The 15,953-nt window shown below is 42.2% G+C and overlaps 2 protein-coding genes across 3 annotated transcripts; one reads left to right on the top strand and one right to left on the bottom strand.

Annotated features, from left to right (window-relative positions):
* Nucleotides 1-365: 365 nt before the first annotated feature.
* On the top strand, nucleotides 366-9,013 carry cnot3a (CCR4-NOT transcription complex, subunit 3a). Of its 2 annotated transcripts, none has more exons than XM_084356882.1 (18): nucleotides 366-504; nucleotides 1,158-1,228; nucleotides 1,361-1,428; nucleotides 1,519-1,593; nucleotides 1,680-1,769; nucleotides 1,861-1,989; nucleotides 2,252-2,347; nucleotides 2,459-2,678; nucleotides 2,783-2,916; nucleotides 3,083-3,139; nucleotides 3,421-4,342; nucleotides 4,451-4,556; nucleotides 4,667-4,808; nucleotides 5,631-5,730; nucleotides 6,212-6,410; nucleotides 7,718-7,850; nucleotides 7,971-8,096; nucleotides 8,199-9,013. In XM_084356882.1, exons 2-18 carry the CDS (start codon nucleotides 1,204-1,206, stop codon nucleotides 8,295-8,297), a joined length of 2,721 nt encoding a protein of 906 aa, XP_084213008.1. In that variant the 5' UTR covers nucleotides 366-504; nucleotides 1,158-1,203; the 3' UTR covers nucleotides 8,298-9,013. The 2 variants fall into 2 exon arrangements, with proteins under 2 accessions (XP_084213008.1, XP_084213007.1); XM_084356881.1 differs by having other exon boundaries at nucleotides 5,631-5,739.
* A 1,250-nt stretch (nucleotides 9,014-10,263) lies between these two features.
* prpf31 (PRP31 pre-mRNA processing factor 31 homolog (yeast)) lies at nucleotides 10,264-15,815 on the bottom strand. Its single transcript, XM_084356883.1, has 14 exons — nucleotides 15,664-15,815; nucleotides 14,228-14,443; nucleotides 14,078-14,138; nucleotides 13,834-13,917; nucleotides 13,637-13,734; nucleotides 13,326-13,432; nucleotides 12,996-13,165; nucleotides 12,710-12,867; nucleotides 12,516-12,605; nucleotides 12,067-12,194; nucleotides 11,805-11,877; nucleotides 11,031-11,159; nucleotides 10,824-10,922; nucleotides 10,264-10,531 (listed from the first exon to the last, which is right to left on the bottom strand). Exons 2-14 carry the CDS (start codon nucleotides 14,441-14,443, stop codon nucleotides 10,418-10,420), a joined length of 1,527 nt encoding a protein of 508 aa, XP_084213009.1. The 5' UTR covers nucleotides 15,664-15,815; the 3' UTR covers nucleotides 10,264-10,417.
* Nucleotides 15,816-15,953: the final 138 nt, after the last annotated feature.

Below are 15,953 nucleotides of genomic sequence, written 5' to 3'. Positions count from 1 at the left end.
TTCTTTGATTTGACAACAACAACAACAACAACAACAACAAAAAACATCCCACTTCAAAGTCATTAATCATGTCAGTCTTCCACAGAGGATGGAGTTTCCTCAGTTGTCATGGAGATCAATTTCAAGCTTCTTGTAACCGTGAATGATTGTGGAAATCTATATTTATCTTAATTAAAAATCTGTGACATTATCCACCTCAAGGGATAATAAAGATGAAGTGAGAAGATGCTCCAGTAACGAGATGATGGGACGCACTTGTGGTTTTTGTGTCTGTCTAGCGGATGTCTCTCAGTGACAGGCGTGAGTTCTGTCCAATCAGATGTCGTGGATTCGATTTAGGGCGGAGCCAAAACGCGGAGGTGGGATTTTAGCTACCGTCCATCTTCAGCTACATTACAGTGAGCGAGCTTGTCGAAAAGAAAACACAATTTGGAAGTAAAGAAGACTTTCTGGAATTAGTTCTGGCTGTATTTGAAAAAAGACAAACGAAAGCCCATACCCTAGGTAAATGTCGTAAACAAGTATAAATCTAGATGCTCGGGTTGACCCAGTTTCCCTTTTTCCTAAATTTGGCTAGCAGGCTAGCTAAGCTGCTAGCTAGCATTTTATGCATTAGCTAGCCAGAATGTTAGCTATATTAGCTTGCAGGTTAACGATAAGAACGGATTCTGATATATTGTGCCTTTCACAACGCTAAACCACCATATGAAAGCTAAACTGGACCCCAAAATAATGATGCATGAATATGACATATGACCATCTATATGCTCCGTGGTACTTGTTGTGAAGCGGGCCAGATAGTAACCGAGCGAGGTGGACGAGCTAAGAGACTGGCTAGTATTAACGTTAGCTCAATAACGTTAGCAGGCTAGGTGGCTAATTTTAGCTGACAACCATGTCAGTCATATTGGTGATAGCATGATCGGCTACGTTCACGAAAACATAACGATAGACAAACGGGTGCACGGAAGTTAGTGTAGGAAGCGCCTGTAAATTGTGAGTAGATAACGTTATTTGTGCAGCTAACGTTTACTGGCCAGCTAGTTGGAGTAACGTCAGTTCCACTCTGAGGAAGCCGATGTGCTGATGGCTCTGTTGCAGGAATTTGTGTATTGTTTGAACGATGTATTCATACACGTTTGGGTTTCTGTGCATAGCTAACTTTGTGGCAGACGGAATGTGGACATTGTCGTAGTCAGAGCCATGGCTGACAAGAGAAAACTTCAAGGTAAGACTGTTGGTGAAACTCATGTTGCACAGGATCCATCGCACTGAGCTGCTTGGCATCTTGCACATAGATCCAGAACTTTAGTGGATATTTACATGCAGTGATGTTGGATTACATCTTTCATCTCCACAGGGGAAATCGATAGATGTTTGAAAAAAGTAGCAGAAGGTGTAGAACAGTTTGAAGACATTTGGCAAAAGGTGAGAGATTCTTGCATCCTGCATTTGTCTGATAGTCCATCACAAAACTGATGCATCACAAAGAGTCTCATTTATTTGTCTATGTTGTAGCTCCACAATGCAGCCAATGCAAACCAGAAGGAAAAATACGAGGCTGACCTCAAGAAAGAGATTAAAAAACTACAGGTAAGACGAGTTCAGGAACACATTGTCCTTTGTGTCTTTTTGAAAGTGATAATGTGATTTATTATTGACACCATCTGTCTTCCCAGCGATTGAGAGATCAGATAAAAACATGGGTGGCCTCAAACGAGATAAAAGACAAAAGGCAGCTAGTCGAGAACCGCAAACTTATAGAGACGGTATGTTTCTCCCTCAATTGCTCATTCAGGTTTATATTGCCTCTGTAATGTATCCCAGCTCACAAATCACTTGCTATCTTTCTTTCCTCAGCAAATGGAGCGGTTCAAGGTTGTAGAACGGGAAACAAAAACAAAAGCCTACTCCAAAGAAGGCTTGGGGCTCGCTCAGAAAGTGGATCCAGCTCAGAGGGAAAAGGAGGAAACGGGACAGTGGCTAACAGTAATACATCCTCTATTATCGATACATGTTGTACGTCATGGTTGCCTGAATGTTTCTTGATGAGCTTTTCTACCTTGTGCTGTAGAGGGAAGAAAAAGTGTAAAAAATCAAGAAGAGAGACTTACTAAAATCTATTTATCAAGAACTTAACTAAGATTTTAATTAACTATGTATTAATAAATAAAACAGTCTGATAAAGAAATCTATTTCAGGAAGAGTTTTTAATCAAATCCATTAACATCCTTTTCCTCTTTACTTGCAGAACACGATAGACACTCTAAATATGCAGGTGGATCAGTTTGAAAGTGAGGTGGAGTCTCTTTCAGTTCAGACGAGAAAAAAGAAAGGTGACAAAGAGGTAAGTCCTCCCTTCTCATTTTTGTGAGGATGTTTTACACATCCACTGTAAATAAATTAGCTTCGATGTTTGCCGTAAACCACATGCTTGTCTCCTCTCTCTTTCATGTAGAAACAAGATCGTATTGAAGAGCTCAAGCGGTTGATCGAGAGGCATAGGTTCCACATTCGCATGTTGGAGACCATTTTACGAATGCTGGACAACGACTCGATAGCAGTGGATTCAATACAGAAGATCAAAGACGATGTCGAATACTACATCGATTCCTCCCAAGACCCAGACTTTGAGGAGAACGAGTTCCTGTATGATGACTTAGACCTGGAAGACATCCGTGAGTTGTGGAGCATTAGGATGATGTTTTGATTCATTGAGGTGGTGAACATCCTGGGCTTTGATAACAAAATCACTTGTCTCTTTTCTTTCTTGTTCTTGCAGCTGCAGCATTAGTCGCAACTTCTCCGTCAGGTCAGGGCAACGTGGAAGATGAGATGTATCTCCACTCCAGCAGCACTCCCACTTCCACCACCTCCTCTTCACCCATCCCTCCATCCCCGGCCACTTGCACTGCTGTAAGTTCCTGTCTCTGTTTAATGAAATCTTGGGTCAGAGTGTTAAGTTAATGTTTCCGACATAATTTTGCATTGAGTTTACCCTTCTACAAGACCCTTTGTGTTATAATCCGCTGAATCAACGTGTCAAAAGTGGATTGTCATATCAAGGTATCTCCTCCCATAGGAGAACTCAGAGGACGATAAGAAAAGAGGACGATCGACGGACAGTGAAGTTAGTCAGGTGAGAGGCTCTCATCTGTGCTGTGCCAGTAGCTGAACAGTTTAGTACAGCGCTCTTCATCCTTGGTCCTGGAGAATCATGGTGGCCGGGTTTAAGGAACACACGCTTTCTCTGTGGGACCATGGTTGGAGATTTCTGATGTAGTTTGTACCCTTTCCTGCATATTTGGGCCTCAGTAGCTCACAGTTAACTTTGCTCCTCGTAGACTTTGTACAGCTGTGGCTGCCCTCAGGACAGTTTTGTCTGAAATATCTTTTTTCTGGTGCTTTTTTAATTTGCAGTCACCTGTGAAGAACGGCACGCCATCCTTGCTATCTTCCTTCTCTTCCTCCACCACCTCTGGGTCGTCCTCGTCCTCCTCACTTGTATCGATGGCGAGTGTAGTCGGAGGCATTTCTGCGGTCCCCACAAGCAGCAGTCTTATAGGGAGCTTCAGCAGCGCAGTGCAACAACATCAGCATCAACCTGCGCAACAACAACCGCCACCAATCCTACCACAGCAGCAACAGCAGCAGCCACCTCAGACAAAACCTTCTGTTCCCTCAAACAACACGCCCAGCCCGCCCAGCAACCCTCTTCTCCCAGCCTCAACTGCCCCCTCTCTATCCACGCCCACCACACCTATTTTATCTGCTCCCATCTCTCAGTCTCAGCCCACATCTGGGCCCACTCCGACATCCAGTTTGGGACTCAGCCTGGGGCTGGGATTGAGCAAAGTTGGCATGACGGGTACCAGCAGCACCAACCAAATGGCTGGTTTAGGCCTGGGTGGCCACCCCACTTCTTTAAACACAATGGCAGGGCTCATTTCGGGCTCCACACCTGCCCCCTACGCTCAGGCAGCAGCATCAGGAGGCTTGGGTCTGAGCAGCACCACCCAGTCCAGCATTTCTGTGGAGAGCAGCACTTCCATCCCCACCTCTGGCTCCAGTGGAGTCACCACCAACGGGGCGGGGACAGGGCTCGGTTTGCTAGGTTCAAGCCCGGCCCACAGCTCCTTGAGTGGGAGTATTCTGAGTCTGGTTCCTGGGCAAAATGTAGCCCCCGGCGCCTCTCAGGTGCCCCCGAGTTCTGTCAGCACTACCCCCGGAGTAGTTGGCATGATGGGAGGCAATGGAGGGAATGTCGGCGTGGTTGGAGGAGTAGGGGTGAATGCTGCTCCTGCTAGACCACCCAGTGGACTGAAGCAAAATGGAAGCACAAGTATGTTAGCTTGTCACGCTTGCCCTGTGTGACTCTTTATTTGTTTAAGTCAACATTGTGTTTTCTTTCTAGTGTTTGTTTTTTAACTTTTACCTCATCTGCCCACAGGTTACAGTGCTGTAGTGGCAGAGAGCTCCACAGAATCCGCTCTAAGCACACCGAGCCAGTCACAAAGCAGCCAACCCTCATCTCTCAGTTCTTCAACAAGTCAGCCGTGAGTTATCCGTCGTTGATTGCTTGATCTGCAAAATCTGCACACTTCTTCTCATTCTTTATGTGGTAACTCATCTCTCTCTCTCTCTCTCTCTCTCTCTCTCGGTGCAGGATGGACAATGGTCCCAGTTTAATCAGCTCCATCACGCTGCCTCCCAGCTCTCCGTCCCCCTCGTTCTCAGACAGCACACCTGGAGGAGGGAGTCTCCTCAACGGGCCTCACTCCTATACACAGGCCTCCGAGAGCCTCAAGGTAAGGGCCGAGCAGAGTTTTGATGGAGGGTCTAATTGAGTAGTCAGAATTTGCTACTTTGGGGATACTTGTGGATACTATTGACTGGAAATCTGGGGAAATGGCAGAAAAAAACTTGGAAATATAAGGGTTTATTTGCTCAGACTGTATTTACCATGTTATATGGGGGAAAGAAACAAACCTTTGACTAAATCACAATCTGAAATAATTGAAAACCCTTCAAACAGAAATCAACAGTGTAGTTCAGCTGAACTTAAAATAAGTGAGCTGATTCATTTTTGGAAATGTCCTGGATATTTACCAACCCTTTGCAACTCCAGTGTGGATTATTACCAAATGACCATGCTGGCATTGGTAGTTTCTTTAGGTATTTTTGTTTGGTACATGATTGAAGAATGTTGATGTGCTCTGCTGAAAAATAGCATTATTAAAAATATCCCAGGCTGCCCATGAAGCTCTGCCCTGGGCCACATGTATACCAAAACCAGAAGCCTAATGTTTTAAAATATGTCAGCTGTGCCAGAAAACTGGATCCTGTCTCTTTTGAATATGATGCTCAGTACATACAGGTCATGTTGACTAAATTTTGCTGGCTGCATGTCTTTAATTTCACGCAGGAGAAAGAGGATTGTTGTTTTCTCAGTGTAGCATCTGTAATAGTAGTCGTTTGCATAATTCATTTTCTGGACTGGTATTTTCTTCCTAATGCTCCGCACTTTAATGACCATAACATGATAATGAGGTTTTCCTCACTCCTCAACTTAATTCTACTGAGTCAGCCGCCCTGTTCTCATGTCGTCTCCCGTCTCTTTTCCACCTCAGGCTCCTGAGCCTCTCAGTTCTCTTAAGGCGATGGCTGAGAGAGCAGCGCTGGGATCAGGCCTGGATGGAGAGATTCCCAACCTGCACCTGACAGACCGAGGTCGGAACGGTCAGACATTTTTTCTACACAAACTTACTGAAGAATAAGCAGCTCGTATTTTAACACTGTAACCTGCTGTCACTTGCATGTGACTATGAAGTGAAGGTGTTATAACAATAATAAGTGATGTTTTTATTTGTAAGAGCTTCTTTAGTAGATGATGCTGACTAGGGGTCGACCAATATGTTTTTTTCAGGAGTGATGATTGATAATTGCAACCAATATACATTTACAGGAAAAATTAAAATCTTAGTCTCAAGTTTGAGAATGACCAGTGAAGGAATGTAACTAACTACTACTAAGTACGGTACAATTTTACAGGGTCAGTATTCGTTCGTGTGTTCACAACCTGGAAAAATATATCGGTTAAAATTAAGCATTTTACAAACATTAGTTGTACAAACACTGTAGAGAGTCTGTACATGATTCTTGTCACTAACTCAATCCTTTTTTCTTGTCTTGTCGTTTTGTTTCTCTGTAGATATCTTCTCTGGTTCATCTGCAGCGCCCGGCACACCCGCCGCCCCTCAGCCGTCCGTGTCGGAGGTCAGCATCCCGCCCTCGCTCGGGGTCTGTCCACTTGGCCCCACCCCTCTCCCCAAAGACCAGCTCTACCAGCAGGCCATGCAGGAGTCCGCGTGGACACACATGCCACACCCCTCCGACTCTGAGAGGATCAGGTGAGGGCGCCACGTCTTTTCATAACCCAGTGATGATGCATCCTCCATGTTTTATTAATGAATTGAGAAATGGAAAAACACAGTGCCGGGCTTTTAATCTGCTTTACAGTAATTAAAAAGAAAAAAAAAGTCATTCATAATTAAATTTAAAAATGCTAAATGTCTTTGATTTTATTTTTACTGTGTATCTTCATGTCTCCTGGACAAAAGAAAGCCTATTACATAATCTGCACATCTGTTATAACATAATTCAAAGAAACAAGTCTGGTAATATATGGTATATTATTATTCTACAAAAAATCACATTAAAAGACCACCAGTTAATTGATCCTACTAACAAGTGATGCGTTTGTAACTCAAGCTTGATACATCTGATAATCTCTGCCACAGAGCTCCATTGTTGTCCTCCTAAAAACTAACATCCATCTGATTTAAGTCTTCAGTAAGATATAATATGCTTTGGGCTGAGAGCCAAAGACATAAAGTTTTGACGGACAAACTGTCGTGGAATTTGTAGACAATAACAAAATTTTACAATATTGCCAACCTCCCAATCTGGTATTTTTAAACCTGGATTTAGACTATTTTACAGGTTTTGGTGTGTAAATGATTCATACTTACCAAAGGCTTTGGACTCAGTCCTGCAGATCACCTCAGCAGCTGCAACACTGCTGGGGAAACTCCAATCATCAAAAGTTGTGTCCACAAAAAGTGTTTGTTTTTACCACTGACAGGCTGAGGTTGTTATTCTAAGTATCTGACAAGGTTATGGAAATTATTTCTACCAAAAAAGACCTTTTTGTTTAATAATAAGATCCTTTTTGTTACCAGAAGTCCTGCTCTCAAAGCTCACAAGCGGTTGTTGCAGATGTTGCCTCAACTAGATTGTAAAAAATCAGTTCAATATTAAGTCATGACTTAAATAAAGTCTTGTTGGCAGTTCCTCTAGGTAAGCTCCTCTCTCCAACTCTGGCTAAAGGTTTCCGTAGTTGTCTTGCTGCAACAATTCTCTTCTGAGAAGCGAGACTTCTCCTCAGGAATCGTTTCATTATGTTGTCAGACACTTAGAATAACAACCACAGCCTGTCAGTGGCAACAACGGGCACTTTAAGTGGATGCAACTTTGACCGTAAACACCCAAACAATGACTTTAGTCGGTATTTTAGCTAGGGTGTGGATGCATGCATAGATTTAGTTGCTTTGGATGGTGGGGTGCTGGTTTCCTTCATGATTGAACCCTTTATTTGATCAGTTGCCCCTTAAGCTTTTGCTATTGATTTATAATTGTTTGTGCTTCTGTCCTGAAGGCAATACCTGATGAGGAACCCGTGTCCCACCTTGCCCTTCCATCATCAGATACCGCCGCACCACTCTGACTCCATAGAGTTTTACCAGAGACTGTCCACAGAAACACTCTTTTTCATCTTCTACTACCTGGAGGTAAAGTCATGCACACACTCACCCCACCCACTCCATGTTTAAACCTCACTGTTCATCTCCCAGTGATGTATGAAAGTCTTTTCTGTGAGCTTAATGGTGTATCTGTCCTGCCTCTTTCAGGGCACCAAGGCTCAGTATTTGTCTGCCAAGGCTTTGAAGAAGCAGTCATGGAGGTTTCACACCAAGTACATGATGTGGTTCCAGAGGCACGAGGAGCCCAAGACTATCACTGACGAGTTTGAACAGGTGCAGACTCACAGTTCACATTTCCTCTGTAGAGGCTACCGTGTGGGTCCTGTGTGTTTGAGCTTTTGAGTGATTGTTCTTTCCTCTCTGCCATTCCTCCAGGGCACTTACATTTACTTCGACTATGAGAAATGGGGCCAGAGGAAGAAGGAGGGGTTCACCTTCGAGTACAGGTACCTCGAAGACAGAGATCTGCAGTGACTGACAGAGGGACGCGAAAGGACAGAGAGAGAGACAAAACGTGCTGCTGTTGACATTCCGAGACTGAACTTCAAAACTGTGGATAGAGATTGTGATGTGTAGTAGAAACCCTCTCCTAAAATGGAGACTGGTGTCTGTATAGGCTGCATCTCGGCGTGAAGCCCTTGCTGCTCGTGCAGCACTCTGCTTTTGACAAAAACGCCCCATGGGCCCGATCAAACGCGTCGCGCTGCACGAGCTGGGAGGGCTCTCATTAGAGATCTGCGTTTGTGCCTGTCTGTGTGCACACTCAGTATGTGGCATTAGGAAAGCCTACCCCATGCATGTTTCTCATGTTTTGTTTTCTTTTTCCGTTTCAACAAGATTCTCTGTACCACCTACCCAACATGAGCCTGGAACGCCTTTGACTTGACACAAAACAAACCTTGGATTTGATTGTTGAGTAAACTGCCCTTCTTGTATTTACTGTAATTTTGGTGGTTTAGACTGGGGAGGTACAGTGGACATTTAGTCATGGTGTGTAGGACTGGCTTCTTTTAAGACCCTACGATGCCTGTTGAATATGGTCACTATTAGAGATAGTGAGCGTTTATCAATAGTTTTATTGATATTGTCTTGGTCGATTTAAAACGCTGATTGAGAGTGACCGCAGGGCCTCTCCCTGTGACAGGGAAAGAGTCCTTATTGGACATGGATTAAATTGCTATGCAATTGAACTTGTCTCTGACTCCCTCTCTTTACAAATAAAATGTTTTTAAGTTAACCTGTCAAGGAAAATGCATTATTATGGCGCATTCATGTTTGTGACAAATTAATAAACTTGTAAAATAAATCTTAAAAATAGGGTTTGAGACATTAATCTATTAGATATTTTGATTCTTACGCCATTGAGGAATTCTCATCATCCTCGATGCACAAGGCCACGCTGAGCGTAGTGAATGTACCTGTACCCAAATCACCTCTTAATTACTCTCAAAATACACAGATCGTATTAGATAATGAATCTGAGTTTGGTTTGAGTCAACTTCCCACCTATAGTTTCAAGTTTTATTCTCTTCTGTTGATGTTACTTCATCCTAAAATCCACTGTGTTCAATTTACCACCTGATATTTGGAGTGAAGACCCTATACAGTGAATGTGCACTGATAAACTGTTTACATGTAGAGCGAAAACACAAATCCTAAAGGTCCGGTGGTAGATTTAATTTGTGGATCCAGTAAGAAATGTCTCATCTGCCGTGGTTGTTCATGTGCTATCCTGAAGAACAATAAGATTTAATCTGGTTCTGAATCTGGAGCGGGACAGATCCCACCTTTTCTTGGCCGTTTGAATGGGGAGAGTATTAAACTGAATCAGATTTTTCCATTCAAGCAACCATGAAAACTCAAGATCTGTACTGCAATTACAATTTTCTGTTGTGTGTAATTAGTTTTCAGGCTTTATTTGGGAGGGAGGGGGGTGAAAGAAGTGAAAATAAAAGGAAAATACAGCAAAGTTATGAGATTTGCCTTTTATAGATTCTATTTTTTGGGCTTTTGAGGTTTTCAGAAAGGGAAGGTCAGCTAAGAAATTGATAAAATGTGAATTTCAAGACGTATTTACAATTTTTTCTCATCACAGTTCTGCATGGGAGATGTCATAAAAACGGGGTTATAACAGGATTGTAAAATTTCAATAAATACTTTTAAGAAATTACAAGTCAGTGTGTCGTGTAAAGTCCTGTCATTCCTACACGAGGATATGGTTTCACTTGTTTTCCACTAATTTTAGATGAGCATGGTTTTGACTGACTACAGATTATTTTATAAAACAAAGTGTGTCTGCTGAGCGCGGGGGCAGATCAGCTTCAAGCTAACGTTTTAAGACTTGATGCATTTATTTACTGTGGACCATCTGTTAAATGGCTAAAACAAACTTATTTCACACCAACTCAACATTTTTTCCTTCTCGAGGGAAGACATGAAATCATATTTTATTCACATATTTTATTAAAATGGAAAAATCAAATGAAGTCAAAAACAAAATACACGACAACACAATGTCGGACGAATTTAAAAATATACTATTGATGCAGTGTTGAGTGCAGCTGTCCCTGTGCGGGATGATGGTGTGTGTGTGTTCACATCTTGGATTCCTTCTTGACTTTAAGGAACTCTGCCATGTTAGAGAAGTATTTCTGGTTGGCTTCAGCCACCTTCTTCTCTGCTGCCTGTGGGTTCACGATCTCCAACCCCTGCAGAGGAGAGCACAACGATTAATTAAAATATCAATCAATCTTTATTTATATAGCACCTTTCAAACCAATCAAAATGCAATTCAAAGTGCTTTAAAAGTGACTGATAAAAAAAATGGAATATTAAGAAAATAAAAATGCATTTAGAGACTAATAATAGAGTAAAATAGTAAAGTTAGTATTAATATTAAAACCATAAAATTATAATACACAACATAAAGCCAGACTGAATATTTAGGTTTTTAAGTTTAGGTTTAAAAGTATCAATATAAAAAAAGAGGACTTCTTTTACCTGTAGAGGAGTGAAGGCTACACTGGAGCTGGTTCCTGAGGAGCGGTCTCTGACTGTGGACTTTCCTCCGAAGCTCATGCTCTGCTTCTGCAACGTCCTCTGTTGTGGACAACAAAACATTTCAGACTTAAGCTAAAGAATCTGAAATAAAAACAACAACATCTGTTTCCGAATGCTGGAGTGAAAATGAGTGATGAATAAGTTTACCTGGAGGGATTTGGAGATTCTGGCCTTGGTGGCCTCGTTGACCTGAGCCTGCCTGACTCGCCCGCTGCCGCTCTTCCCCAGCTGACCCAGACTGAAGCCCAGATCCTCCTGGTACGCATCGTCTTCAATCTGCAACAACACATCAGAAATTCAGCTTCAAGTCTCACTGCTTACGCTTCTCCAACCAGAAATGCACTAACGTAAAACAATATAGAATCGTGTGCCAACTTTTAAATTGAGCTCTAACGCTGCAGTCTTTAAGAACTTCCCTTCCTGTGAGGATGAAAACATTACGCCTCATCTTGCTGCAGTGGTTTTTGCCGTAAACATCTGAGGTTAAATTACGATTCTGCCTCGAGGCTGAAATATTAGAGCAGACTTTTGTCTCTCAGGTCTTGGTGCAGTATCTGTTTTGTTGTTGTAAATGGATGAAATCAGAAGCCGCTTTTAGCCATCGTCCTCTCAGGAGTTAGAACAGCCAACCAGAGGAACTGAGGTGAACAACACAAGCCTCATGCAAAGAGATTGAATCTGTGTGCGTTTATATTTAGATGCTCTGGAAGGGAAGAGCATCCAATGTGATGTTTCTGTATATTGTGTCTTTATGTAAAGCACAGTTCTTGCATATGAGATGTGATGGATCCAAACAAATGATGTAGGTCACAGTTAAACAGAATTCATGCTGATCATATTATCGCCTGGGTTAAACAGCAGTAAGCACGGTTAAACAAGAGATGACAGCTATAGGAGACTAGACAGAAAATATCTCCTGACCTCTGCGAAGGTCATCCTGTTGGCATGTTTCCTGATCTCAGTCAGCCCGAGACGCTCCTTCATCTTTCGATACCTTCAGATAAAAAGAAAAGTGCAGCGTTGGTTATACTGTATATATTTAGAGTTGATGGTGGTATTCTAAACTTGGCTATGCATGTTATGTAAGCTTCTTGTTATGCTCCAACGTGCAGCGCTCTCTCTCCACTTTACTCTAAATCTGTTCAGCAGGACAATGCATGTGCTGAGCTAACAGATTCCCAACCTTCTTCCTCCTCTCTTCTTCCTCTGTCCGTCCAGCGGGGCTGGCAGCGGTTTGACCTGCTTCACCGGCGGAGGCTCCTGCCATTTATCAAACTTCCTCTCGATTTCTTCTTTTAGATCGTAACCAACCTGCAAAAAAATTACAAAAAGTTCATGCAAGGAGTCAGAAATGAATTAAAATTGTCTTTATTGTTTTTGCGTGCAGCAATGTTAATGTTAAAATGCTTTCGAGACTCTCAAGTTAATACTGGTAGTGTTAGAGAGGTGTAATTTCAACTATATGGAAATAGTTGAGGCTTTAATTTTGAAGCGCTTCAGTGTTTTATTTTAAGATATTTGCTAAATGTTGGTCCTCCACATACATAAACAAGGTTGAGAAAACATTATAGAATTGAATCCTTTTTTACAACTCATAATTAATTCAGCATTAATGTGTATTTGGATGGTCACCTTGCCGTCTGAACTCTCATGGAAACTGTCCACTCGGCTGGCCAGAGTGCACTTTGCAGCGACCAGACGAGCCGCCTTCCTCCTGAGGTCCTGAAGACAAGAATGAAAAACAGGTATTAGCTACGAGGCCCCTGTGATTGGTTCAATGCACAAAAACACTACAATGTATGTTTATTGTTAATTAATTTACTCACAGGCGGTAGCGACTGCACAACATCACAGTGATAGATGAAGCCAGTGTGGGGCAGCAGGGAGGTGCTGCTGAAGCCAGACAGGGTTCTTCTCTGAGCTCCCAGCAGCATCAGATTACAGGCGGGCATCTTGGAGAGGTTTGTGAGGCCGCCAGCGATACCTGCAAACCAGAAAGAGAAGAGAGGAAAACAAATATTGGGGTTAGACAGCAAGGACAATCTACATTTGTAATCTCACTGTACTGGAAAGAAAAGAAATGTTAAAATCTGGTGTATTTGCATCTCTCACCCATGATCTTGGCTGCTGTTGACGCTCCGACGATTGTGGACAGGTTTGGGGCAATGAATGACATTCTGGACTCGACATATTCATATATCCTGTGTTTAGACTGGTTCAGCTCCAGAGCCATGTCACAAGCCTCCTCCAGCTGCTTCAGTTCATCCTCACTTAGCTGTGACCTAAAACCACAAAAATACACCAAGTCAACGTGTGGAGAAGTATTTAAAGGGTGACCGTCACCCTCAGCAGTGACAGTGAGGATGCATTCTTTTGGATGGGAGCGATAGAAAATAAATAAATGTAAAAAATTTGATAAACCACAGAAGTCGGTCGACTCACCCCTGTGTGGTCGAGGCTGTGACGCTGACAACCATAATAGTGGCGTTGGTGAGGATTTGCTGCAAGGTTTCATTGTTCTTGCACTTCTCCAGATTGTTTCCCAATTCCTAAAGGAGGAAAGACAAATCGAGAATGATGCTCAAACCAGGTGCCACTATTTTACTTTTAATCATAACATTTAACCTTTGCATGATTGATAACAAAAACTCAAACTGCTTTCCCATGACATACAGTCAGAGCCTCACTCTCATTTTGAAACACGATTTTTTTGTTTGGTTAAAAAGGCAAATAAACATTTCAGCTCATCTCACCTTGACTGTGCGGATGTAATCAAGAGAATCTGGCACCAGAGACTCGAGCTCTGGGAACCTCTTGGAGTATTTGTCCCGCGTAAACTTGTGAATGATATCTGAAAAACACAACAAAAGTCTGTTATAGAGATCAAAACAACATTAAACCCTTTACATTTTTAGTTTTTATTTTACAAAACCATGAACAGTCAACTCACTGAGCTCATTGTCGATCTCTACTGTGAGGTTATTGGCTGCCACGATCAGTCTGTATTCTGGGTCAGACTCGACGGGACCTGAGACTAAAAGTAAACAAACAAACAAACAACAGAATCAGAACAAGTTCATTTAGATTCTTGGTTAAATTCCGACTGGAATAAAATGCTATGAGTATCTTTTTAGACCATTCAGCACGTTGTCACACATACTTTAATGGAAAACATGCACATGGGTCACACTCACCCTCAGAGTTCATGCGCTGCTTTCCGACATACACAGCAATTTTGTCCATAATCTCTGAAAACTGAAGACAAGAAGTGAAGATTATAACCAGAACAGACAGATTACTATAATAAACATCCGCATGCCTGACACACTCATATTATAACTCACCTGTTTGCTATTGCGGAGCTTGGCAATGGATGCAACACTCTCAGCTTTACTGTAGTCCACCTCCATCTCCTCTGGGATGTCCTCCAGCCCTCCCTCTGCCCTTCCCTGTGTCGCCTCTCCATCACTCTCCCCTTCCTCTCCCTCTGGATACAACCCGTCCTCCCCTTCATCTCCAGCCTCCTCCAGGTCAGCCAGGAGCTCGTCCGCCAGGGACATCTAAAATCAGCAGCATATAGTTTCAGGATGTTAGAGGTAATTGTCTTGATAAGTTTTGGCACAAGATCAGTTTCCAAAACGAATTCCAAGGACCATTATGGGTCCTGACTGTTATTGAGTATATGGTGGGGGGAGGACTGCATAATCAGACTATACATAAATCCAAGGAATCACAATCGGGTTAGAGGGACAAAAATTTAATTAAAAAAGGTGTAGAATGTAAAATCTTTGTTGAAAACATTCAAAAAGTAACTATAATTTGCAACTTAATGGGAAGAAAAAACAGCTTTGATGTCATGACATCTATGTCCTGTGTTGCAGAGATATCTACTGAAGTTAGCATGCTAACCAGCTAAACCATGCTGGTTCTGGCCCAAAGCTTCTGTGCTCCAAGTCAGGACCACTAGCTGTGCGACTAACTGAGCTAACAGCAGCTACAGTTAGCGGTTACTCTACTGATACTGATACTATATGTTTTGAGGATAACATCAACCTATGGTCAATTCTTTATATAGTGCACCTTTAAAGACTCTGGACAGAGCAGAGAGCAAAAATACATTTCTGTGACACACAAACATGTTTGTTTCTGCCCTCCCACAGAGTTTTTCTTGTGAAATACTGGTTACTTTTACTACTTCAGCTCCCCAAAATCCCTTAAATGACTCAATCTGACAAGCGATAACCTGTGACAGTACAAATTGCTTTACTTTAAAAGGGATTACAGCCAAATATACTAAAAGTCACTGTTTCACAACTGCAAATAATTGCAAGTTTTCTATGCTTGATTTAGGTGTAATTTGTTATTTGTGTTTTTGTGAAAACTGTTCATAGGTTTGGACATTTTAGGACATAAACATCACTCAAGTTAACTGTTAACTCTTAAAAAAAACCCTTTACATAAAAATAGGATTTATGCAAGTAAAACATGTGTAGTTACACATATGAGGTTTGTTAGTAAAACTAGCTGGAGTTCACATGATCTCACGGTATGACGGTCCTGTTCAGACCATGAAACAATATCAACACATTTAACACAGAATAAAGTTTGGGGCAGAGGAAACGTGAACATGTAGCTGTTAGTGAAAGAGGAGTCCAACACAGTGTTTGTATCGTTAATCTGGCGTACGGTCTAGGCTAGCTAACGTTAGCTAGCATTAGCAAACGTTGTCTTGACGCAGCCGGCCGAGTTACCTAACGCTTTTTAAGTGAAACAAACTTACCTTTGAGTCAAACCTCCGGTCGACTACAGAAACAAAAACAAATGCGTCCTATGGAGGCTCTCACTCCTTCTGCGTTAAGTTAAAACGAGTCGTCAGACGCTGTATTCCTCGTCAATCTGCAGTCAACTGTTGTATCGTTTGTCGCAGATTAAATACGTCACAACCTCCGCAAGGCTTTCTGGGAAATGGTGTAAACCCACTCTACAAACATAAAGGTGTGTTTGAAGGCGAGCACATGGGTGTTCTTGGTTATAAATACAGCGCTTTACGATTACAAAACAATACGATTT

The sequence above is a fragment of the Pagrus pagrus genome (genome assembly GCF_965226575.1).
Source record: "Pagrus pagrus genome assembly, chromosome: 7".
Lineage (NCBI taxonomy): Eukaryota > Metazoa > Chordata > Actinopteri > Spariformes > Sparidae > Pagrus > Pagrus pagrus.
This window is presented reverse-complemented; position numbering and strand designations above follow the sequence as displayed.

Bases quoted from the DNA above. Each gene is read 5' to 3' on its own strand.
- cnot3a (XM_084356881.1), top strand. From the start codon at position 1,204: ATGGCTGACAAGAGAAAACTTCAAG. The intron at 4,343-4,450 runs GTATGTTAGCTT...ATCTGCCCACAG, and splicing joins GAAGCAAAATGGAAGCACAA to GTTACAGTGCTGTAGTGGCA. The intron at 7,851-7,970 runs GTAAAGTCATGC...TGCCTCTTTCAG, and splicing joins TCATCTTCTACTACCTGGAG to GGCACCAAGGCTCAGTATTT.
- prpf31 (XM_084356883.1), bottom strand. From the start codon at position 14,443: ATGTCCCTGGCGGACGAGCTCCTGGCTGACCTGGAGGAGGCTGGAGAT. The intron at 14,139-14,227 runs GTGAGTTATAAT...TCTTGTCTTCAG, and splicing joins AGCTCCGCAATAGCAAACAG to TTTTCAGAGATTATGGACAA. The intron at 12,195-12,515 runs GTGACCATCCAA...ATTTTTTTGCAG, and splicing joins ATGAGAGTTCAGACGGCAAG to GTTGGTTACGATCTAAAAGA.